Source organism: Kogia breviceps, chromosome 13 (assembly GCF_026419965.1).
Source record: "Kogia breviceps isolate mKogBre1 chromosome 13, mKogBre1 haplotype 1, whole genome shotgun sequence".
NCBI lineage: Eukaryota > Metazoa > Chordata > Mammalia > Artiodactyla > Physeteridae > Kogia > Kogia breviceps.
The window spans coordinates 53,939,119-53,961,950 of record NC_081322.1 but is presented as its reverse complement, the minus strand read 5'-3'; the positions used below and the strand labels follow the sequence as shown (position 1 = coordinate 53,961,950).

The 22,832-nt window shown below is 34.5% G+C and overlaps 1 protein-coding gene across 17 annotated transcripts in view; it reads left to right on the top strand.

The window, feature by feature from the left end:
* Nucleotides 1-22,832, top strand: part of TRDN (triadin) — a 502,784-nt gene that overhangs the window by 144,510 nt on the left and 335,442 nt on the right. For all 17 annotated transcript variants that reach the window (XM_067010670.1, XM_067010684.1, XM_067010683.1 and 14 more), the window contains one exon: nt 19,941-20,018. In XM_067010670.1, coding sequence (XP_066866771.1) covers nt 19,941-20,018 — 78 coding nt within the window. The remainder of the gene's footprint in view (nt 1-19,940; nt 20,019-22,832) is intronic.

Sequence of the window (22,832 nt, the reverse complement as noted above, 5' to 3'; positions counted from 1 at the left end):
GTATTTGTTTTTCTCTTTCTGATTTATTTCACTTAGTATGATAACCTCCAGGCCCATCCATGTTGCCTCACATGGAAAGATTTCATACTTTTTTTTATGTCTGGGTAATATTCCATTGCATATATATATATATATATATATATATATATATATACACCACATCTTCTTTATCCATTCACCTATTGATGGATACTTAGGTTGCTTTCATATCTTGGCTATTGTAAATAGTGCTGCAGTGAACATAGGGGTGCATACATCTTCACAAATGAATAGTCTTGTAAGAGAACTATTAAAACTGGTCAAATCAGACTTTGGTGGCAACTCTGAGACTCAATTTACAGTGTCTTTTGTCTTTTTGTTTTTCGTTTGTTTTTAGAAATTTATAGTACAGATGGTCAAGATAGAAGCCTTTAGATTTATTAATCTTTATCAACTTTCCAGTAAGTCCAATTTCCTTTTCCATACTTCGTGGCTAAGCACATTTTTCTTAAGCGACAGCTTACTGATAGTTTCATTCATTTAGGTAGACTTTTAAAAAGAGACATCATGATTTTGCTAGGCATTTTCATACTCCCTCTTCATCAGCTTCCACTTGGGCCAAATAAATTGCATGCATTACTGGACAGAGTCAACCAAATTAAACAAGAGACACATTTCTATGAGTAAGAAATCACATGGCTCACAGACCCCTTTATACTTACTATAGATAAAGAAATCAATTTAAATGTCCAGTACAAGGATCAGGGCTAGTGTGCTTTTGCTTAGTAATTTTAACACTTTTTTTCAGCTTTTCATCTCTGTAGCCATTATGATTAAAGTTCAATACAAGCTAAAGTTTATCCCTTAGAAGTTATCCCACTGTTGAAATTCCAGCTACTGTCTGACTTTTACTTGAGCCAAGAATTTATGTCAAGGTAATTTATTCTACTTTCTATGTCATTTATTCTCTTAAAATTGAAGGTATTCACCTATCAAAATCTTTTCTGGCTATAATAAGGTATTTGGCAGCCCACATGCCAATTCTATGGGTTTTAAGTCCATAGCTAGAAAGAGCCTCAAGGAATAAGTACTCATTTTATTAAGATCCTTTTCTTGAACTTCAGTGGTGCTTAACTGCATTTTGGGTTTGATCCTGCTGAGAAGAGGTCAAATGTAATTGCATTATAGTCACTGTTATTCAATGGTTTAATCTACTGTATTTCAGAACTCAACTGGCTGTATTAGAGAAGACTAGGTAAAATTTAGCCTTGCTCTGCTCTTCTCCAAAACAGCCGGCTCCTAAAAAACATACTCACTTTAGTTCCAAACACCTAATTATTTTCACAGAACAAAAGCTTTGGGAGTTTTGATGTTTACTCAGTAAGCATTTGTTGAATCCTCTCTATAAGCTGATAATCCAGAAAAGAGATAAGACATAGTACAAATAATCTTATAACTAAGGAAGACTTGAGAGGTATGCAATAGAGGTTCAGAAAATGTACAAGCTAATCTCAGGATACTACAACAAATAGTTATCTCCACTTATCATTTGGACCTCTTAATGTTTTTAATAGTTTAAATCATTTAAAAATTGTTCACAGAAGTAAGATTAAAGGAATGGTGAAAATTGAGATAAAAACTTAAACATAGCAAAGTTAAATGTTTATTTCATCAATTACCTGGTTTTGAAGGTGTGTACACTCCAAATTGGAAACATCTTCCAAAACTAAAACCTCTTGTCAACTATCATGCGTAAACCTACAGTGTATCCACTTTGTAGATAACCAGTTCCAGATTTCAAACACATCTTTAGACTCTAGGATGTTATTACTTCAATTCTTTTAGAACTTGCATTACCAAAATGCAACAGCTGAATTTTTGAAATTTTTGATGGCTCATAATTTTGTTGAAAAGAAGATGTCATCTTGATTCCATAATTGTAAAACATTTTTATTAGATTTATAAACATTAATTAGAATGATAAATCCAATAATTTAAAAATTTATACATTATTAATCCTGACTTCCTTAGCATTTGTACACTTAAAAAACATAAATTTTGGCACTCAGATTTTATAAAAGACGAACGAGTACTATAACATAACCTTTTAATGAAATGAGATGTTTCACGTTCTTGCCACAAAATATTGCATGATAAAGTCCCAGTTGAATAACTAACCAGATGAGAATACCATATTCCCTTTTTGTCCTTTGAAATATATTGTTCACTCATTGATTGTTGGGTTTGAGAAAATTCATTGTCATGTGAAGATTCATAGTCTAAAATTTCACTTGAACAGTCAATTTCAATTTCACCCTAATCATTAAGGTTTAGTGTACTGCTGTCTGTCTTTTTGCATTCATCTTCTGATTCACCCAATAAAAAGCTTTGTGTGTCAGTATTCTTCTCTTTGCAGTAATGGATGGAAAATAAAAACTCTAAATTCTAAACTGTATTAAATGAAACTAAAAGTAGACCGTAAAAGTGTCTCCAGGCTTTTATACCGTCTTGAATGATGATGCAAAACTTTAGTCAACACAATGAAAAAAACTGAGTGATGAGATAATGATGATTTATCTTACAACTACATCATCCTTCTGGACAATTCCATCATTATTCTATTTTCTTAATTTTTTTTCTCCTTGGCATTGTTGTGAATAATTGATGAGTAATGATGAAATAATTCCTAAGTTGATGAAATAGAAAATGTTCAAGATATGAGAAAAATAAGATCACGAATATCCCATGTGTGATTTTTAAAACTGTCCAGTGATGCTACATGATAATTACAAGATAGAATGAGTTTTATTGTTTAAAAATAATTAATCTTAATTATGTTTAAAAATAATTAATTTTAATTATTGTTTAAAAATAATTAATTATAGATCTTCTTTGGAAGCTCTATAAGAAAAAATAAGACAAGGAATATTAGTCTCTACAAATAGTGAGAATAGCTCAAAAAAGCAACAAAAAAACTAAGATTGGCTTCAGTGGACCCAGATAGTACACTGGGACCCAATGGAGAGAATGTAAAGGTGGGGGCCACACAAGCCAGGATTTAAATACTTTGCTGTGGGTTTTTTTTTTTTTGGGTCTTTAGTCTGGAGAATTTCTTTATAAAATTCATTTCTTAAGATTCTTAAAATGGTAATATATGCATATGTCCTTCACCAAATTTTTTTGCTTTCTCTTTTACTATGGAAATTCACTGCAAAAAGATAGTGCTCCTAGTGTGAAAGTTCAGAGAAAATTTTATGGAAGAGGTAAAAATTGAAATGGACCTTGAGAAATTGGTAGGATATGCCTATAACAAGTTAAGGATAAAGACATTTAAGGCTGAAGCGATAATAATTAAGGCACAGAATCACAATATATTGAAATGTTCTTATGTGACTGTCAATTCTTGAGTATTTACTTTTTGCTAAATCTTATTTAATCCTTATAAAACTTTGAGAGTAGTGTGTTATCATCCTTGTTTTATAGATGAGAGAACTGAGGCAGAGAGTTCAAGTGTTTTGTCCAGGTCATACACTGTGTGGACAGAGAATTTAAACCCAGGTCTGCCTAATTCTAAGGCCCTCAGGATTAAGATGAAATCTCTTAGCTTCCCAGACTTAGGGAACTGTCAGTGGTTCACTCTGATTGGCACTCAGGGACCTAGAAAGAGAAACAAGATTGGAAATGTTGTGCAAGATGGTTCAGAGAATGAAATAGGAAGGACCAATTAGGGTAAGTCCGAGGAGAGGAAGTAAAGCTTGACCTTGGGAGGTGGTATGAAGGTGACTAAGTTGATTTTAGAAATATCACAAAAGTAGACTTATGGGATTTGTTAATATTGATACCATAGGAAAGGAAAGTAAAAGCTTATTCAGAGATTGTTGGCCTGAAAACCCAAAAAGATGCCCTAAATAGGAAGTAAAGGAAGAGAGTGCCCACTAGAGTGGGCAGAACTGGAGAAGTAGGAGACTGAATTCACTTATTCTTAAAGCCACATATGGTATTCAGTTGCAAAAGGGGAATAAGTGAAAATTCCAATCCAGATGTCATTTGATAAGCATCTGCTAAATACTAAGGTTCATTCTGTATACTTTCACATACTTTATTCATTTAATTCTCACAGAAAGCTCTGAAGTAGGCAGAGAATCAAGTGTGGAGCTTCGGGGAGAGGTCAGTGGTGGAGATGAGGTTGCCAGGAGACGGAGTGAAATAAGTCAAAGTACAAGCATGGAGTATCTTGTGCATGCTCAGCAGTTCCAAGCTGAGCACAGTAAAGGACATAAGAATACTAAAAGATGATCTCTCTTTTAACAAGTGGTGTGGATGATTATTTGAAAGAGAAGAAAGGAACAAATTAGTAGAAAAAAGTTTAAACTTGAAAGATTGCATCATACAGGCACTAAATGTTATAAATTTCAGAGGAGAGACATCTGTGATTTCTGGTGTCAGGGGAGATAACATACATCTAGAACTTGAAAAATGGATAGTATTTGGCTAACTGCTGAAGAATACATAGGGCTTGCTTTGTGTATGCATGAAAGAGAAAATGAATGAGGACATAGCAGGGCATGTGAAATTGATATGTTTATATGACAATGATGATATCAGACTGTATAGGGGATAAATTAAGATTAGAAAACATTGGGGCATAAGAAGTGATGTTTGTGGTGACAGATTACAGACACTTGGTCAATCAGGCACGGATGATACCTGGCATGGAAGAGAATCTTTGAAAGATTTAAAGTAGAACAATTACACAAAACCAGTATTTCAGAGAGTGTGATCAGGCAGCCCTCTGCTTAAGGTATTGAAAACAAGAAAATATGTGGAATAGTGCTAAAGCTGTTGAGTCTAAAACATGGTTTGGAAGGAAGTTGGGGCATATTTCACAAGCCATTTTTTCATGGGGGTGTTGATGGGAATTGTGTATAAGTGACTTAAGAAATTAATATTGCAACTCATGCTGCAAACTATCTTGACAATTTAAGTTCACACAAGAGGTAGAAACTTAAATGAGGTCTAGATATACATAAGAAAAGTGAAATATGTGTGACTGTTGGTCAAAACTACAGTGTATGAAGGAAAGTGCTAGGACCAGACCTGTTTATAACCTAACAGACAGTAATTGCTTCCTTTTCTTCTTTGGCTGATTTCTGTTGTTTTGCATTGTTTTATTTTGATTCTTCAGAAGTAGCCATTTAATGCATGAACATTACAGGCAGTGAGAACAGGTGGTTAGGCATACAGACTCCAGAGCCAGACTGCATGGTTTCAAATCTAGGCCCTGACACTTGCTTGAAATTATAACTTTAGTCAAGTTCATCAATCTCTTTAAGTCTCCATTTCTTCCCCTGTCAGATGAGGTGGATAATGGGATAGTTGCAGAATACATGAGCAGATGGTCAAAGTGCACTGAAAGGCCAAAGCTTTCCAAGTGCTTAGTTTTTTAGAACCACATCAACAGCATATTAGACCAGTTTTGCCCATTCTAGTCATCTGATGTCTTCTATCCTTGGTTCTACTATCTATATAATGTGGATAATAATATATAATTTATAGTGTTACATTGAGGTTCATATGAAAAAATCCTGCATTATATACATTAATGAGCTTTGTTTAAGTGTCATCTACATGAGTTCTATGAACCATGTTAGATTCTGTAGATATAGCAGTGAACAAGTATGCGTGATGCCTACTCCTTTAAAATAGGATAATAGATATTACTTTATAGGGTAATAATGGAATAATTCATGCATAGACACATGTACTTAGAACACTACCTGACTATAATATGTACTATTTAGATGTATAGTGGTAGCAGTGGTGCTCAAATATAGCAAAATTATGGTTTTCTACCCACCACTTTATTATCTTTCTGATTTAATTATCAATTATTATTATCATCCTCTCCCTAGCTTTACTAGCTCCCTTTACTGCCCTATATACACCTTCAGGAAACATTTTCCTTGAAATCCTTGTTGCCTCATACCTTGCCAGATACATGCTATGTTTATTGAATTGAATTCATGATGTATAATATTTATGTCACTGAAAAAAATTATTGATGATCATCCCAGAGCAGCCCTCTTTATTCATTCCTAGAAATAATCTTGTTATTTAGAAAGATGACAGGTTTCTAAGCATTGCAAATAGGCCTTATGTAAAGATTCTTAAAGGAGTTATTGGTAGTATCTCTAGAGACAGAGGCTCAGAATGAACAAAGCTGGGTTTGCTGTGTGTGTCAGTAAACTGCAGGCAGCATATAGAATTACACAGAAGTGAGAAAAAAAGAGAGAGCCTACACTTCATTACCGACGTGCATAGTTCCTGGACTTGGCCCCATGAAACTTGCCTTCTGATTATTTGAAGTATGGGGAATCAATTTAAGATAAATGTATCCAATTTTCATAGTTGTCTCAATCAATCCATTAAACATTCTAGTCATGGTAAATAGCTAGAATGTGCAGAAATAGATCCAAGCACTTCTGATTGGCCATGATTCCTCTGCTGCTGCTACTACTCTCTCAGTCAGCTTCATTGTGATAAAGGGCATTAGGTTTGGGGAGAAGGCCAGTAAATAAGAAGAATTCTCTCCCCACAGTATAATGTTCATATCACTTTACTTTCTCTTTGTACATGTAAGGAGAACAAACTGAAGACCTAACATTTCATTTTTCTTGCTTTTTCAGAATTTTGTCTCCAGCCCTTTTGAAAGAGGTGTCAGATTCTAGAGGAATGTCTTTGCTGTGAGGGAACTTTCATTACAGTGTCGTTTTGGTCTGGCCTTGTCACTATTAATGGCATGGACCTGCTGTCAGATAAGAATAAATTCCTTCTCAGGTAGCCTACTGGGACTATTCAAAGCTTGTTCTAAAATAGTCTGAAAAGGAACAAATAATGCAGAGTAATTTGAATTGCTGAATGAGAAGCAAGGAAAATTAGGGCTTAATCAAAGAATTATCAAACTAATTAGATGTTATTTATTAATGTGTCATGTCTTTTAATAATCTTATCTGTCGTTCATATGCAAGAATGCAGATTTAAAAAGCATTCTAGTGATTATGTAAATATATTCCCCTAGTGCTGTTCTAAGGTTCATTTGGGTGGTCCAGAAGATAAAGAATAGGGAATTTAGGGCTTTCTAACCATTCAGCTAAATGCATAGTTCTTAACCCTTTTCTTAAGCAAGTCTTATTTAATTAATTTATTATTTATTTATTTATTTATTTAAACCCCACATTTATTTATTTATTTATTTTTGGCTGTGTTGGGTCTTCGTTTCTGTGTGAGGGCTTTCTCTAGTTGCGGCAAGCGGGGGCTATTCTTCATCGCGGTGCGCAGGCCTCTCACTATCGCGGCCTCCCCTGTTGCGGAGCACAGGCTCCAGACGCGCAGACTCAGTAATTGTGGTTCAGGGTCCCAGTTGCTCCGTGGCATCTGGGATCTTCGAGACCAGGGCTGGAACCCGTGTCCCCTGCATTGGCAAGCAGATTCTCAACCACTGCGCCACCACGGAAGCCCAAGACTTATTTTATTTTTTATTTTTAAAAGTAGCCCTATTTTAAACAGAAATAAGTATGCCCCATGCCTATTTTGATATAACTAATTATAAACTAAGTAGTTTGATATAGCTACTTTCAGAGAGACCTAATTTGGTAAACAAATATTCCTTGTCCATAGCTTTTATTCCCGTATAGGATGTTTGTGCAAGATGAAGACAATAATGAATTTTGCAATATTAACATTAACATTATAGGCTGGAGACTGTTCAACCAGACACTCAGGATTTTTTGATCAGTTCTATGACTGCTATTCTAGCCTAATGTATTTTATGTTTTGGTTTTCTAAAATATTCTATGTTGAGGCACTAATATTGTTATTCCCACATAGTAGTAATAATTATTCCACATTTGAAGATAATATGTTTTGCCTATTTATCTCCTTCTCAACATCCAAGTTGATATGCTGAAAGTCGTCCTGTCAGTCAGTCTCCCAGCAGTTACGGAACCCCTAGTATGTACTCAATGCTGGTGGTCGTAACATGAGTTTCAAAGTAGAAGGAGGTAACGATCTAGTCAGAAGTTATTACAAATAAAACAATGAACAGTATAAAGAAGCATGAGGAGAAAAGTGGAAGAAGGTACTAATTAAAGACTAAACTAAAAAAAAAAATAGACTAAACTGTATGATGCAGATTATACTCACTATAAACACCTACAGAAGAAAGAGCCGCAGAGGCTGAGACAGACTTGATAAAGTTGAGGTCCTAGTATTTTATCAATGTTTATCTTCAGCTTTATTCTGATTGTTATTATTAGTTGCTTACGATGGGTTTAGTATTTATCCTTATTTAGGTGGTCAATTTTTTCAACCCAAGAGGGAAAAGGTAGTGATATAATTAGGTATACTTTTTTATTTACAATACCTAGTGAGAAAGAAATACAGAAGAAGAACTGAACAAAGTAACGTCTCATCATGTAGTTGTTATCTATACTGCACTGTGTCCTTCCAGATTAGACCCCATTATACTTCAGTGTCTGTCCTTTGTCATGCACACTTAATTATTTATATTACATTTCTCAAATCCCCACTACTCTCTTTTATTCAATATTTCTGCTTTGTGGTTGGCATGGTGCTCTCCTGAAGAATAAACTGTCACCTATAAACCATTTTTTTTGCAACCACTCACATTGGTTAGGTAAGGATCACGTGTTTGGTAGACAAGGTTTGTAACAACTGGAATCTCTTAGAAATAGACACAGAAAAAGCACCAACACTCTCATATTGAAACATCCAGTGAAAAACAAACATGATTTAATCTCTTATATGGAGGTTACATAAGTGTAAACCTTTTCCATTTTCTATTATTCATAACAATGATTACATTAATAATGATTTTTCCCCAGAGGAATATTTTTTGTGTAAATTATAAATAGCCTCCTGGCAGACACTGGATAAGCAGTGTATATTTTTTTAAATGACAAAATAATATAAATTATACACAATTTAAAACAGGAAGAGAAGTTGGATGATTTCCAGATATGTCGTTCAGGTGAGAATATATTTGTGAATTTAATTGTGTTGTTAAGCCTATTACATAATAATTATTAACATGTCCCCATTTTATCCTTTATCTATTAAGCACAAGCTTAATATTTAATATTTAAATTTATGTTATCTGCCTGTAGTTGAAAAGATATGGAGTTTTTTCATCTTTATTAAAGCACCCAGTAGAAAATTCTCCACTAAAACAAAACGTCAACCCCTTTTTTCTCTTCCTGAGGTAAATTTCAAAACCAGAAGATTCTTTATTAATTGACTCTAGGTTCTTCCTTAGGCTTTTCATATCTCTTTGAAATGCTTGTAACCATGGAATACTTTAATGTGTTAGGGACAATATGGGGGAAAAAATGTAAAGAAATTTCCTACAGGTGTATATAAAGAATAGGACAATGGCAGCATCTTTTCCCTTTGCCAAGTTGTGTGTGGTGTGGAAATAGCTATAGGGGGTGGTTGAAAGGTATCAGACTGATTCTATTTTGTATGTATGATATTTCTGTATAAAAGAGAAGCAACACTGTTTTTCAAATGCCATACAATAGCTTTAAAAAGTACCTCCATGTATTTGAAGATAAGGAAATACACAATGAACCTTGAAAAACATGGCTTGCCTAGAGCTGAAGAAAAACTCAGGAAGTCATCCAGACATTATTCTGTGTCTACCCTTAAAAGAGTTTGGGGGACTATTAGAGATGGTGATGACAACATTGACGATGGAAAAGATTTACCACTTACTGAGAGTTAACAGTGTACCAGACACTGTGCTAAGTGCTGCACATGGAATTCACTGAATTCTCACCAAAACCTAGGAGGTGGGTTTAAGTTCTCCACCTCATAGATTAGGAAATTGAACCTAGAGGAAGTTGGAGAATTTGCTCAGATAGATGCATATTGTCTCCAGCACTATAGGGAGAATTATTAATACTTTTTGAAAAGGGGGTCAATGCTTCTTATGTTTTCTTTTTCCCTTCCTTTTCTTTACTCTATTTTGAGTGATGTAATTTAAAACAAACTCACAATTTCTATTTCCATTATAGTGTAAATTTGACATGTACTCCTAAATCTTGCCAATACAACTGCTAAAGAAAGCAGGTAATCTGCTGCTAACTATTAGCTGCCTTTGTTGGTTTGTCAGTGAAGGGAATCTGATATAGAAAATGTAAACAGAGTGGACTGTGATTCCATACTCAAGAGATCAGATGGCTTCTCACCAAAATTACTGGAGGAATCTTGGATTATGGTTTACTTTAAAATTTCCAGGGTGTCTATTAAGCTGGCCATAAGACCTGATAAAATATCATCCAATTCCATCATTAGATTTTTAGGTGAATTTTATTCTTAGTGGTTAGAGTGACAGCAAATTGAGATGGAAGAGAACATAGAGTAGATTTATCTCTAAGGTTGTTGGTAGGTCCTGATGTTATTGAGAATGAAAACAACAGATTCTAGTAGTTTAGGAATTGATTTAGCAATTGACTGTGCCAGCTATTTTCTGTCAATAACATCTTTGGTAGAATCCTCAAGTCAAACAACCAGAAAAGATACGAGACGGAAGGAGACATTATTTATTTTCCATGTTTAGATAGTTTACAAAAATGTCAAGCCTCCTACCTCTTAAGAAGTGAATTTGTTATTCTACTTGAAAGTTATTTTAATGCATTTTGTAAATGTAATGATTGTGTCTTGGGGGCCATCTTTTCTCTTATTTTCTCAACTTTATGTTTGCTATTCACAGTCCCAGTGATCAATAATTTGTGGTGATTTGATTTTCAGTCTTTGAATAAATCAATAAAGTATGTTGGATCTTTGAAAAGTAAAACTGAATATAAAACCTGAAGTATTAAATTTTGACTTGAGAGCTATTATATATTGAATGTACTCATATTTAGGGATATGACATGTTATAATGGCCTGGTTGGTAAGCAACATTATTAGAACTGATACTTTTGTTTTAGTAGCAATGATCAATTAAATTAAGTGAATAATAGCTCATTATTCATTAGTCAGAAAGTTAGCATGTGATGGGGGTAGGGGCATGCTTAGGGATATAAATAAAACTTGAGATTTTTTTAACTCAAAATTTTATTGAAATTTTGTATTTTTTCTTAAAAATTATCCATTTTTAATTCTGTTCAATTATGTCCTTAAAATTTTAAACATAAATATAATATTTTGAATATATGTCATGGAAAAAATTGATTTCTAATAGGATAAGCCACTGTTATACTTCTATCACTCAACTCACTTAGAGAATAGGCATCTCCATTTTGATAAGAATGTTAAACATGTTTGACATTGGAGAACAGCATCGCAGAGACCTAATTTGAGTAATTGTAACTTCGAAAATTGAATTGACATAACCGCTGGTCGAAAACGTGTTATTTGTATTTCAAATCATCTTCAAATGAAACAAGGATTAAAACATCAATTAAAAATATCATTATGCCATAATATAGGATACTGCACTTAAGATCTATTTTCTTTTAATTATTATGAATGTCATTGACTATAGAATTCTAAAGCATAATATAACAACATAACATTTGTACTGAACTGAAATTGTTTAATATGATTCTAGATTTCATCATATATTTTGTTCATTGCTTGTCCTTCTTTGCTATCTCTAAAATAAATGCAAACAGAAAGACAACATGCTGCTGTGCAGAGCACTACATTGGGAATCCGCACTCATGGATCCTACTTAGGTGTCATTTAGGTGAATTTAGCAAGTTGTTCATTTTCTTTGGGTTTCAGTGTTCTCAGTAAATTCTTGTTTCTTCTGGCACTAAAATCCTATTCAAGTTACATATGTAGGGACATAATTCTTTAAGCTTGAAATATACCACAATGGGTAATTTCATAGTCTTTCCATTTGAGGGTAACTGTAGATTCAGAATATATAGCAAATGTTATATTTTGATTGAGCTGTTTAACTAATGAAGCTACCTTTCTACATCTTTGAACTTTCAGCTCAGTTTTTCCCACTAATCATGGATAAAAGTGTTAATGTTTCACTTTCATTGAAACATTGGTACTCATAAACAACTTGGTAAAGAGTCTCACAGAAAGAAAATGAATACTTTGGTCTGGAACTATAAATAATTGAAAAATAGAAAACCAAAAAATAAATAAGTAAAATTTTATTATTTTTAATATTTTGTTGAAACTATTTTGTACTCTACTAAGAACTAAAAATACTGTGATTTGCTCTGTTCATATTCAAACACTTTAGAAACAGTATAACAGAGTAGCATTTAGCAACATTCATTTATTCATTCATTCATATAACCATTCATTTTCTCCTTTATTCATTTTCCTTTACCAAATATGTATTGGCATTCCAGATTCTGTTCTCAAGTTGCTCATAGTCGAATGAGGATAAAAAAACAAAAACAACAACAATAACAAAAAAATCCCAGCACAGGCTTGTAAATAAACAAATGTATTGAGAATCAGACAATAAAGTGTACACTGGGTACTCTGGGAGCACAAAGGTTGTGAAGGGAGTGGGTAGAAGGGAATCAAAGAAGAGATAAAAGACATTTCATTGGATGACTCCATGGCAAGTAGGATATTTGCATCCTAAGTACATGAGATAGTTTTTATTTTTATAAATTGAGACTGCAGTCCATCTAATATGCCTCATTAATCTCTTTTCCTATCAGCTTTGGCCTTTGTACTAAAAGAAAAACATACAATTCATATTACCTATTTGTCTGTTTCTTCCATCTTTACTGCCTGCCTGTTGCCTCATCTTATGTATAAGTATGATTTGCTCTGGGGTTGACAGAGATATAATTTGGATAGCTAGAAGGGACTATTTAGGAAAAGTGAAGAAATAGTAATTCTGAAAGTCTTGAAAACCTTCCACTTGACAGTCTATCTAGAATTGTCAAAATGAGGTCAGTAACTAAATGTGCTACTTGAGGTCAATTTAGTATCTAATTAAATAGAACGTGACCACTGAAGAAAACTATGAGACTTTTTATCTTAGGAAGTGAATATTTAAAGATCTTCTAAGAGTTATGAGTCATTTATGACAATAGATAAAATAATTAGCATTTATCTTCACCTTCCAAATAAATATTCAATAAATAGAAAAATGAAATGGAGTGAAAAACCTTTATCTTAAATGCTCTTGAAGCATGACCTTGGTTAGGCCACTTTTCCTTCTAGAGACCATTTTTTTCTACCTGAAACATTAGGGTGTTGGAATTGCTGATTTCAAAGATCTCTTCCACACCCCAAAACTCTATAGTTATGATTATGTGCATTTATTTTTGTTAAGTCCCAGACATCAGGTATTGTGTCATAATCAAGGTACAAGGATAAATGGAACAATGATATGATCTTGAATCAATCTTATTTCCTTTCTTTGGTTGGCTTTTCCATGGAAGAATTATTTCTACCATATAAATTGGAGATGAAGAAGAAAACACACTAATATTACCTTTATCATTTTTAATCAAAAGAATGTATGAAATATGTATTTGGCTACTATTCCTTGCTTTTCATTAAAGCAAATATGCAAATATATAATAACACATGGAAATATTAGGGAAGCTTTTTATCAGGATGCAAAGAAACCTTTCCAGTAGAAACATTTTGGCCTGGAGGATGCTTTTTGATCTAAGAACCTGAAGCTTATGGTGTTTCAAACACCGTATGGTAGGGTTGCATAGCCAATTTATACTAAATAATCCATTTGCTTAAAATTTTTCTAAAATCATGAAAAAAATCTTGAAAATTAATTACCAATATGATATATTTTTGCAATAATCCAACAAAGTAACTATGGCTTCAACTTCAGTGTCTTCTATATAAGTCCTCAGGCAAAATTGAAAACTACATAATTAAAGTGACAACAATGACTAAATAATTAGTCCATAAACAGCATCTAGCTGAGTAAACAGGAAATTTCCTGCCCTTATCTGAGTATTACATATCTCATTCATTCCCAGATGCTCAAGCCAAATTGTCAGTCATCCTTGATTTCTTTCCTTCACTTACCCTATCAAATTCATTTAAAAATCCTATTGGGTTTGTGTCAAAATGTACTCTTGAGTCCATCCACTTATCTACAATTTCTATATTTTTCATTGACCATATCTTTAAAACTGCCACCCGTTACTCAAAATAGCATTCCTTATTACCCTTCCTTGATACATTTTTAATAGGATACTTATTTCCACTTTACTTACTTAGTTGATATTTTTTCTCTCTGCCCAGTAGAATCTCAGCTCCACAAAACAGGTGATTTTGTCTATATTGGTCACTGCTATAACTCCATATCCTAGGAAAGTGCCTAGTACTGAGCAGGTACTCGTGTACATTTTTTTCACAAACAACTGAATCTCCACTGCAACCACCTAGACCAAGCTCATGTCATCTCTCACCTGGGTTATTTCAATAGTCTCCAATTGATCTTCTGCTGCCTCTCACAAGCTTTCCTCTGCAAACATTGTTTCTCTTCACACAGCAGCCGATGATCTTTTAAAAACCTACATGTCATACTAAAACACTTCAAAAGCTTACTGTTGCCCTTAGAACAAACCCAAACTCAGTGGAACAGCCGAGAGTGCTCCGATATGAGCTTGCCTCTGCTTTCCAGCACCAAAGACCTTTAAGCAAGCCAGGCTGGCTCCTAACTTGGGCATTTTGACTTGCCTTTCCCTGCCAGGAATCTTTTTATCAGACCTCTTCTGAGGTTTGCTCCTTTGTATTCAAGTCAGAACTCAAGTTGTCTCCCCCTTGGAGACAGAGCCACTTCATACATTATGCACTTGTCCTGCAGTTTGTACACTTACACAAAGGCCCCCTGCTCTTCTCTCCTCCTCAAGACTGGGACTGGAGCTGCAACTGACCAGGGGAAGAGCTGCCTCTTAATTTTGCACTAAGCAAAAAGCCCTCCTGTTCAGACTTTGCCACCTTGGGCAGCACATACCAAGAAAGGAGACTTTTTCCAATTTGCACAAATCTTCATAGGTTAGTGGAGTCCTGCTCAGTACTGACCCCATTCTTCCTTTTCTAACCAATTTAGTGTCATCTCTTTCCCACAGTCATTGTCTGCCTCTCCACTCTGTTTTGATGCTCCTACCTTTCTGAGGTCTGAAATTATCTGTCTTGCTTGTTTATTGCCTGTCTCCCTTCATCTTTAATGTAAGCTCCGTAACAACAGGATCCTTCTTTGTCTTCCCTATGGTCCCTCACTGATTTCGTTTGTACCGTTATGCCCAGGAACACTCACAGCAACCCAGCTGGAAGAGACATTACTGTTCTCATTTTACCTTGAAACAACTGAGACCTCAGTTAAGTGATGATTGCCTGTTTACGTATACCCTTCACAAAATTGAGTACAAGGGATGCAAAGTACATGTTTAGAATTTATCAGTACATAAGTGGGAGGTATAAAGATGCCTATGACTGGAGTAAAAACATTGATCCATCCACCCCATACAAACTCCTGAACTTCAGATTCCTAATTCCTCATTTCATAGTCAAATTCGCAAGTCTGGGATTATTATATGAGTGGTGTCTTAATTTTGTTTTAAATAAATAGGGTGGGAAAGGGAGGAGTGGTTGACGCTCTAAATTCCTCTGGTACTTTCTCTCCATTTTGTAAGTGGTCCAAAAATCCAAGGCAGAGAAAGAGACACTCAGTAAGGAAACTTGAAGATCAACGTGTCCCTATTTTATAAGGACGCTAGCACAATTACATGTATCAGCCTAAAATATAAACTATATTTTCATTTTATTTTAGTATTTTTTCCATTCTAAACTTTGAAAATATTATTCTACATGTTACAAAAAATGTCAGTCTAGGAACCTTGTGCCAATAAATAAAAGGAATACTACTGCTTTAACACACTTGACAATAATTTTCTTATTAAATTCAGATCTTCCCATTTTATGTTCGGTCACAGATTCACAAATGCTTTTAATGATGCTGACAGAATGAATTGGGATAGGAATTTGTAATTATTCATACTTTTTAATTTTTCAAGATGTAAATGAATTTTAACTCAGCATTTACTAGAGTGACACCTTGTCTGTCACGAGATCTGTGGCCATGCATTGTTTGCAGCACAGGAGGCCTTTCAAAGAGTTTGTACTCTTCTGGGTGAACTCAGTACCTCTAGGAAAATGCAGTGGAGGCCCAAGGAAAAAGTAGCTTTCATGCATTAGCATAAAAAATCTCCTCAACATTTGTTTCAAGATTTAGTTGCTAGACTTTAGTTGCCTAGAAATGGTTTAGAACCAGGAAATCTCCTTTGATAAAAAACTAGGTAAATTAAACTTTAGTATAGTGAATTGCTTTTTCCTTCACATTACCTGAATTCTGCTCACAGCCTCCTTCTTGACTTGAGATTCTGAGTAATTCCATTCATCATTTCTAGCAAAGTAAAGAAAACACCTGTAACTTAGAATATTAGGAGGAATGCACACTGTATACTATCCCCAGTGGAATTTGACTAAACAATCATAACAACTTGGGTGACAAAAAACTCAGAACTGTAAAATATTGGCAGCTTACAAACATGCAATTCAGGTATTATGGAAATAAGCCAGCCCAGATCACGCAAGGGACAAAAAGCCAATTCACTATGTTTGAATGTCAGACGGATTTTTGGATAATAGCTTGTAAAATGAAGGGCACCTTTAGAGTTCCAATGTAAATTTCAACAACCTGAATTCTCCCTTCAGAGAGTAACAATCTTCAGGAATTCCAAAGAAATATATTCCTAACAAAATGATAAGCCTCTTTCCTGTAAATGAGTTCTGCTATTTCTGTCATGTTTAATTTTATCTGTTGTTATGTCTTTGATTTCTTACTTCAAAAGTCTGTTTCAAGTCCTCTTGTGTAATTAGATGGAATATAAATTGTAAATACATTGTAGGAAAAAGAATATTTTGAATATTTACTATGTGTTAGATGCTTCATCACTTAATCTTCACAACAGCCCTGAAAACTCTCCTTATTTTATAAAGGCCATGAGGCTTGGGTACTTCATGAAATTTTCAAATTCACACAGATTGTAAGTGATGGAGCTGAAACTCTCATATTTATCTATTTGACTACAACCATGTAGTCTTTATACTAAACATTGCTTTCATTATAAAATTCTATTATTAATATAACATATTCATATAAATTCATAAATCATTATATTCATATAATTTTATATAATATTGTATATATTCATTCATATAGCAAAATGGTCTCTGATTTCAATAGCATTCTCTGACATTATTTGAACATAAGAGAAGGCTTTTCTATAAGTCAGTACTAAAGAGTCATTTGTCATTCTCAAGTATGACATGCCTGATGTGTTTTGGTGACCGCTAGCAAAACAAAAACTTTTCCTGAGCTAGTAATTCCCCTGCCAGGGCTACCTAGCACTGTCACTATAGAGGCAAATGGACATCTGGCTTTTTCTTTTTCTTGTGGTGCTACTTCCCGACTGCATCCACTGCATCACTATAATGCAATTAGCCATTTTAGGGAGTGTAATATCGCTGATTACAGTCGTAGAGAATTTCTGATATAAACTGGATATTTTACTTTATGCTGCAGAAGCACCAGTTTGATCATTTTAATAGTTCATGTATTTTAGCATACAGGCCTTTTTTTCACCAGATACTCTCTCCCTCTATTCCTCCATTCTTTACCTGGGAATGTCCTTTTAGGCCTTTAAATGCAAGAATCTTTCTGTGACATCCCCTCTGTGTATATTATTTCCCATCTTCACACTGTATTATAATGATCTGTCTGTAAGTCTATTTTAGCCATTATATTGGGAACTTCTTATAGGCAGAGTTGGGATTTAATGGTTCTTCAGTGCTGGGATATAATAAGTGCTCACTAAATTTAAAAAAGATATAAAATAATGATCTCATAATTCCTCCAGGAAAATATAAGAATATTTTGTAGTCTAAATTATGAATTATTCTCTGGGGAATGAATTGAATACATTTAAAAATAAATTCCTAGATTGCTTATCAAGACTATGATTATACATCACTACTGTTCAAGAAAGTATTTGACAAGAGAGAAAGCAGTTTAGTTTGAACAGGCAGGATTCCATGAAGATACTTTTGAAAGCCTAGTATTTAGAAATGATTTATGTATATTCATGGTCACTTTTATTTTAAGCTTTAGTTATTTAATTGACTCCTTCCTCAATCTTTTGATAGATTCTCCCTAGGTTTTGCAAACTACAAAATACCATCCTATTTTAGAAGCAGTTTTTCAAGAACAGCTCTCAAGAAAGATTTGGGAGTGAATTTCCCCAAGTATACATCCATTTGACTTAGAAAGACGGTGGAAACTCTGGGTGGAAGCTCCATGCCTCTGTCTCTCTCCAGCTGCAGAACCCCTTATATGTGATGACCCCTTACGTGTGATGACCCTTTGCCTGTCTTAGGCAGTCTGAGAGGAGCTTTCAGCACCTCAAATCCACTTCTTAGGAGCTGAGCACCCGAATCCCTGTTCACTTCAGTTTAAAACTGCAAAATGAAAATTATACCTACATCCTAAGCATCTTGTAAAGATTAAATGACTTAATACATCAAAACTGTTTGGGATCGTTCTAGGCACATAGTAAGCACTATATAAATGTTAGCCAGGGAAAAACAATGTGAATCAAACTCCTTTTATAGTGTGCCCATCCTTACCTTTTCTTTGCTTACTGAAAAAGGAAATTCCATGTAGCATTATGTTTCCATCAAATCTTTTCTTTTATGAGGAAAATAATTAATACTAATATGGATGGATACTTTTCTAGGTATATGGCCTGCATGTCATGGAACAATATGCTTTGCTTTTGTGCAAACTTGAACATGCTCAAGAATCAACCTGAATGGGTCTAACAGCTAGAAGAAAGTCCTATGATGAGTGGAGACTAACCTCTTCTACTCAGCTTGACGGCCTGGGATTCCTCCCTTCTCACCACCACAGAAGGTGGTGTGTGTGTAACTCAGCTTGCTAATCCACCATTCACCAAAGCAAACTAATTTTGACAAATTCTAAAAAAGGAAGACTTCCAGTAAGCAGGCAGGTCTGCAGACATTTGATAATATCTAGTTGTCAGTGAGATTTTAGAAGGTGCATATGCCCGCGTTGATTCTTGGACTTAAAAGAAACACACAGCAGGAGTTTATGGAATGAAAATGAATGATAAAATATTTTGCAAGCATTTCATATGAGATTGTATGTTAGTTAAATGTTTACAGTTCATGGCTGGGATGGTTTTGGTTAATTAAAGAAATCACTTGGGATAAGGAAGTACTCAGAAACGATTGTGGGTTTTTATCGTTCGTAATAAGCCCAGAGACTTGAGGCAGGCTTTCAAGTTTCTATAAAACTGAATATATTTTCCCTTTGGCCCATTATTTACTTAACTGCAGGTCATTTATTTTGGCAGGAGAAAATGTACCTGTTCAATATCAAAAGGCCTATGAATTTTAACCTTCTTTTATTGCTTTATTATATCATTTGAGAATTTTTAGCTAAATGAAAAAAATGGTGATTTTTTCTATATATTAGGATTCTTCTTAGCTTCTGTGATTTTAGTTTCCATAATTTGAAGTGCATATTGAAAATAAATTGCTTTATTTGATTGCATGTAGGTTTTCCATTAATGAAGTCCAGTAGGTATATTTGACATTGTATATACATCTAAGAAAAGAAATATTTTCAGAAATGGCTCTGAAGATAACTGAATCTTTGTATGTATCCACTTAAAGATCTCACCTGATAACAATTTTCTTATTGCATAATAATATGAATTTATACTTTGGATTATGAATTATGCATGTTGGGGACAGATCTAGCTTTTTTAGTTGTGTATATTAAATTTATTAATACTTTTTGTTCAATACCTACTCCTGCATTGTGTGTACAGGACAAAGCCCAGCCATACCACCTCCATTACCAACAGAACAAGCTTCTGGACCCACTTTGACATCCCCAACTCTTGAAGGCAAGTATTTTATTTTATTTTTCGAAAGATCATCTCTATTGTAGATAAAATAGAATATAGAGAAACAAAGCAAAATAGTAATAGCAGCAACAACAAAATCCATATTTTCTCAAATAGTTTTAGTATGTCTAAGCTATAGTTCACTCTTCCAAAAAATTACAATTTGCTCCTTTTTAGAACACCAAAAATTTCCTCCTAAGATTTTATATTGGTGACCGTCAGCTTCCAGAATGATGACCTGCTTCATAACCCTGGAAATCAAGCCAGAAAGTATAGGGACAAATGGACAAGGATATGCCTTGTAATTCCTGTACATAGAACTCAAGAAAATATTATATGGTCATTATCAGGATTCATACACTCATGTAACCTATTTTCTCCTCTATACCTTATCTATCTTCTCTCCCCTAAACCCACTCCCAAATGAATCTCCAATAACTACGAGAAAATGGCTGAGATTTTCAGTTCATCTCATATATCCTCCAAACCCCTCCTATAAAGATGACCCAAGCCTTGTTGATAATTTCTTGTTTCTTAGAAAGATGGTGGTAACTCTGCGCCTTGGAAATAATGTAGTGATTAACAGCCTGTGTTCTACAATCAAATAGATCTGGGTCCAAATTTTGGTTCTGCCCTTTTCTACCTGGATGACCTTAATGTGATACCTAAACTTTCAGGCTCTTTATTAGTAAAATACTGATACTCATAATACTACCACAGAGAGGTGCTGTAAATGTAGAATAAAGCTATAACAATTGCAATTTTTATTATTATATTTGATATTGATGAACTTAGGAATTTCTTTAACTGTATTTTATTGACTTAACACAACTGTCCCTAAAGAATAGTTTGTAGATCACCAGGATTAAAATCAATTGTAGGGCTTCCCTGGTGGCGCAGTGGTTGAGAGTCCGCCTGCCAATGCAGGGGACACGAGTTCGTGCCCCGGTCTGGGAAGTTCCCACATGCCGCGGAGCGGCTGGGCCCGTGAGCCATGGCTACTGAGCCTGCGCGTCCGGAGCCTGTGCTTCGCAATGGGAGGGGCCACAGCAGTGAGAGGCCTGCGTACCACAAAAAAAAAAAAAAAAAAAAAATCAATTGTAAAGCTTGTTTAAAAAATGCATATTTCTGCCACATCTTAGATCTAGTGAATCAGATCTGGCAATTCAGAGAGGAAAATCTATATTTTTAACAAAGTCTTTAGTTGAGTCTTGTACACATTAAATGTTAAGAAACTTCGGTTTATGTTTATGTGTAAAAATTATTACAAATCCAACCATTTTACACCAAACATCTGAATTTGGTAGCCTGCTTCAAATAGTTTATTTATTTATTTATTTATTTATAAATTAAATCTGAATGCCTTGGTAAGAGATGCATTGTCCCATTGACCACAGACCCAACAATTGATTGGCTATACATTTATATTTTGGGCAATACATTTATTTGTATTACAGTCAGCAGCCAGGGAAGGATTTTAGTAGCTGAGCAGGTGAAGTTTTTCTAAGTTTATATTATAATACCAGCATGTTCTATCTATTTTTTTGGCCAGATCTTGACCAAATTATGCCTGTGGCTATGCTCTCTTCAACTCACATTTATTTAGAATATTATTATGTTGGCTTTACTTATATGCAGTTCACATTTGACATTTCAAAACGCTTTAAAGTAGACATTATTAATGATTAACAAATCTAAGCTTGCAGTTTATATTTGCTAAATTAGTGAACAGCAGGACTGGGATTCTAGCCCTGGATTTCTAGTTCTATACCCAGAGATCCTTCTATCATATTACTGTGCAGACTTCGGAGTTTGAGGAGTCTAACTTCATGTCTTCTGAGACATCAGCAACTTTGGTAAAATGAAGATATGACGTTTTGTGCTTTAGATTCCATGCAGTTCTGTGATAGAAATATCATGTACTGATGTCAATCAAGAGTACGCTAGCAATGTTTATCAAAATCTAATGTGCACACAGATCACCTGGGGATCTTTGACAATGCAGTTTCTGATTTGGTCGGTCAAGGGTGGGGCCTTAGATTCTTCATTTTTACCAAGTTTCCAAGTGTTGCTGCTGCTACTGGTCCAGGACCTCATCTGTATAGTAAATCCCTAAGTGATTTAGGAGGAAGGTGGATAGCAATTGAATAATCTTAAAAATGATTTCAATTTAGTATTAGTTACCTAAATGACCTATTGTTGGCCAAATGTCCTTCAGAATGACTGGAATGACACACATGGAGAAATTCTGACTGCTAGTTGTCTGGGAAAAAGCAAAAGGTTTCAAGCCACGTACCTAAGCATTGTAGAAAGGCTCAAAAGAGAGCAAGAGAAATGCCACTGGGAATTGGGGGAAAGGTTACATTATACTTGTAAATTGTAATAACCTATTATATAGTACGTAAAATATTTTGATTTGGTCAGCTACAAATTGAATGAATTAGCAGTTGCAAATTTCAAATAAAAATCCCATACAATCTGCAAGTTAGTACTGTGTCAATACCAATCTGAAGAAAAGAATTTGTTTGGTTATTAGAGACCATGATTTAATGAAAAGTTCACGTAATGTCTCGCTCCAAGAGTCCAAATCAACAATGCTTCTTGAATATTTAGACAACAGTCCAGATATAGTCCAAGGTTTGAAACTTTGTCTCCCATCCAACTCAGCTAAAGACACATTTATTTGCCCCACACGGGTCTTTTGGATAGGGTGAGCTTCCCACTGTCTTCATTGACTTTCACCCCTCCTTCTCCCATTCACTCACTTGGGTCCAGACTTCCTTTGTGTGTGTGACAATTATGTAAAGACAGTTT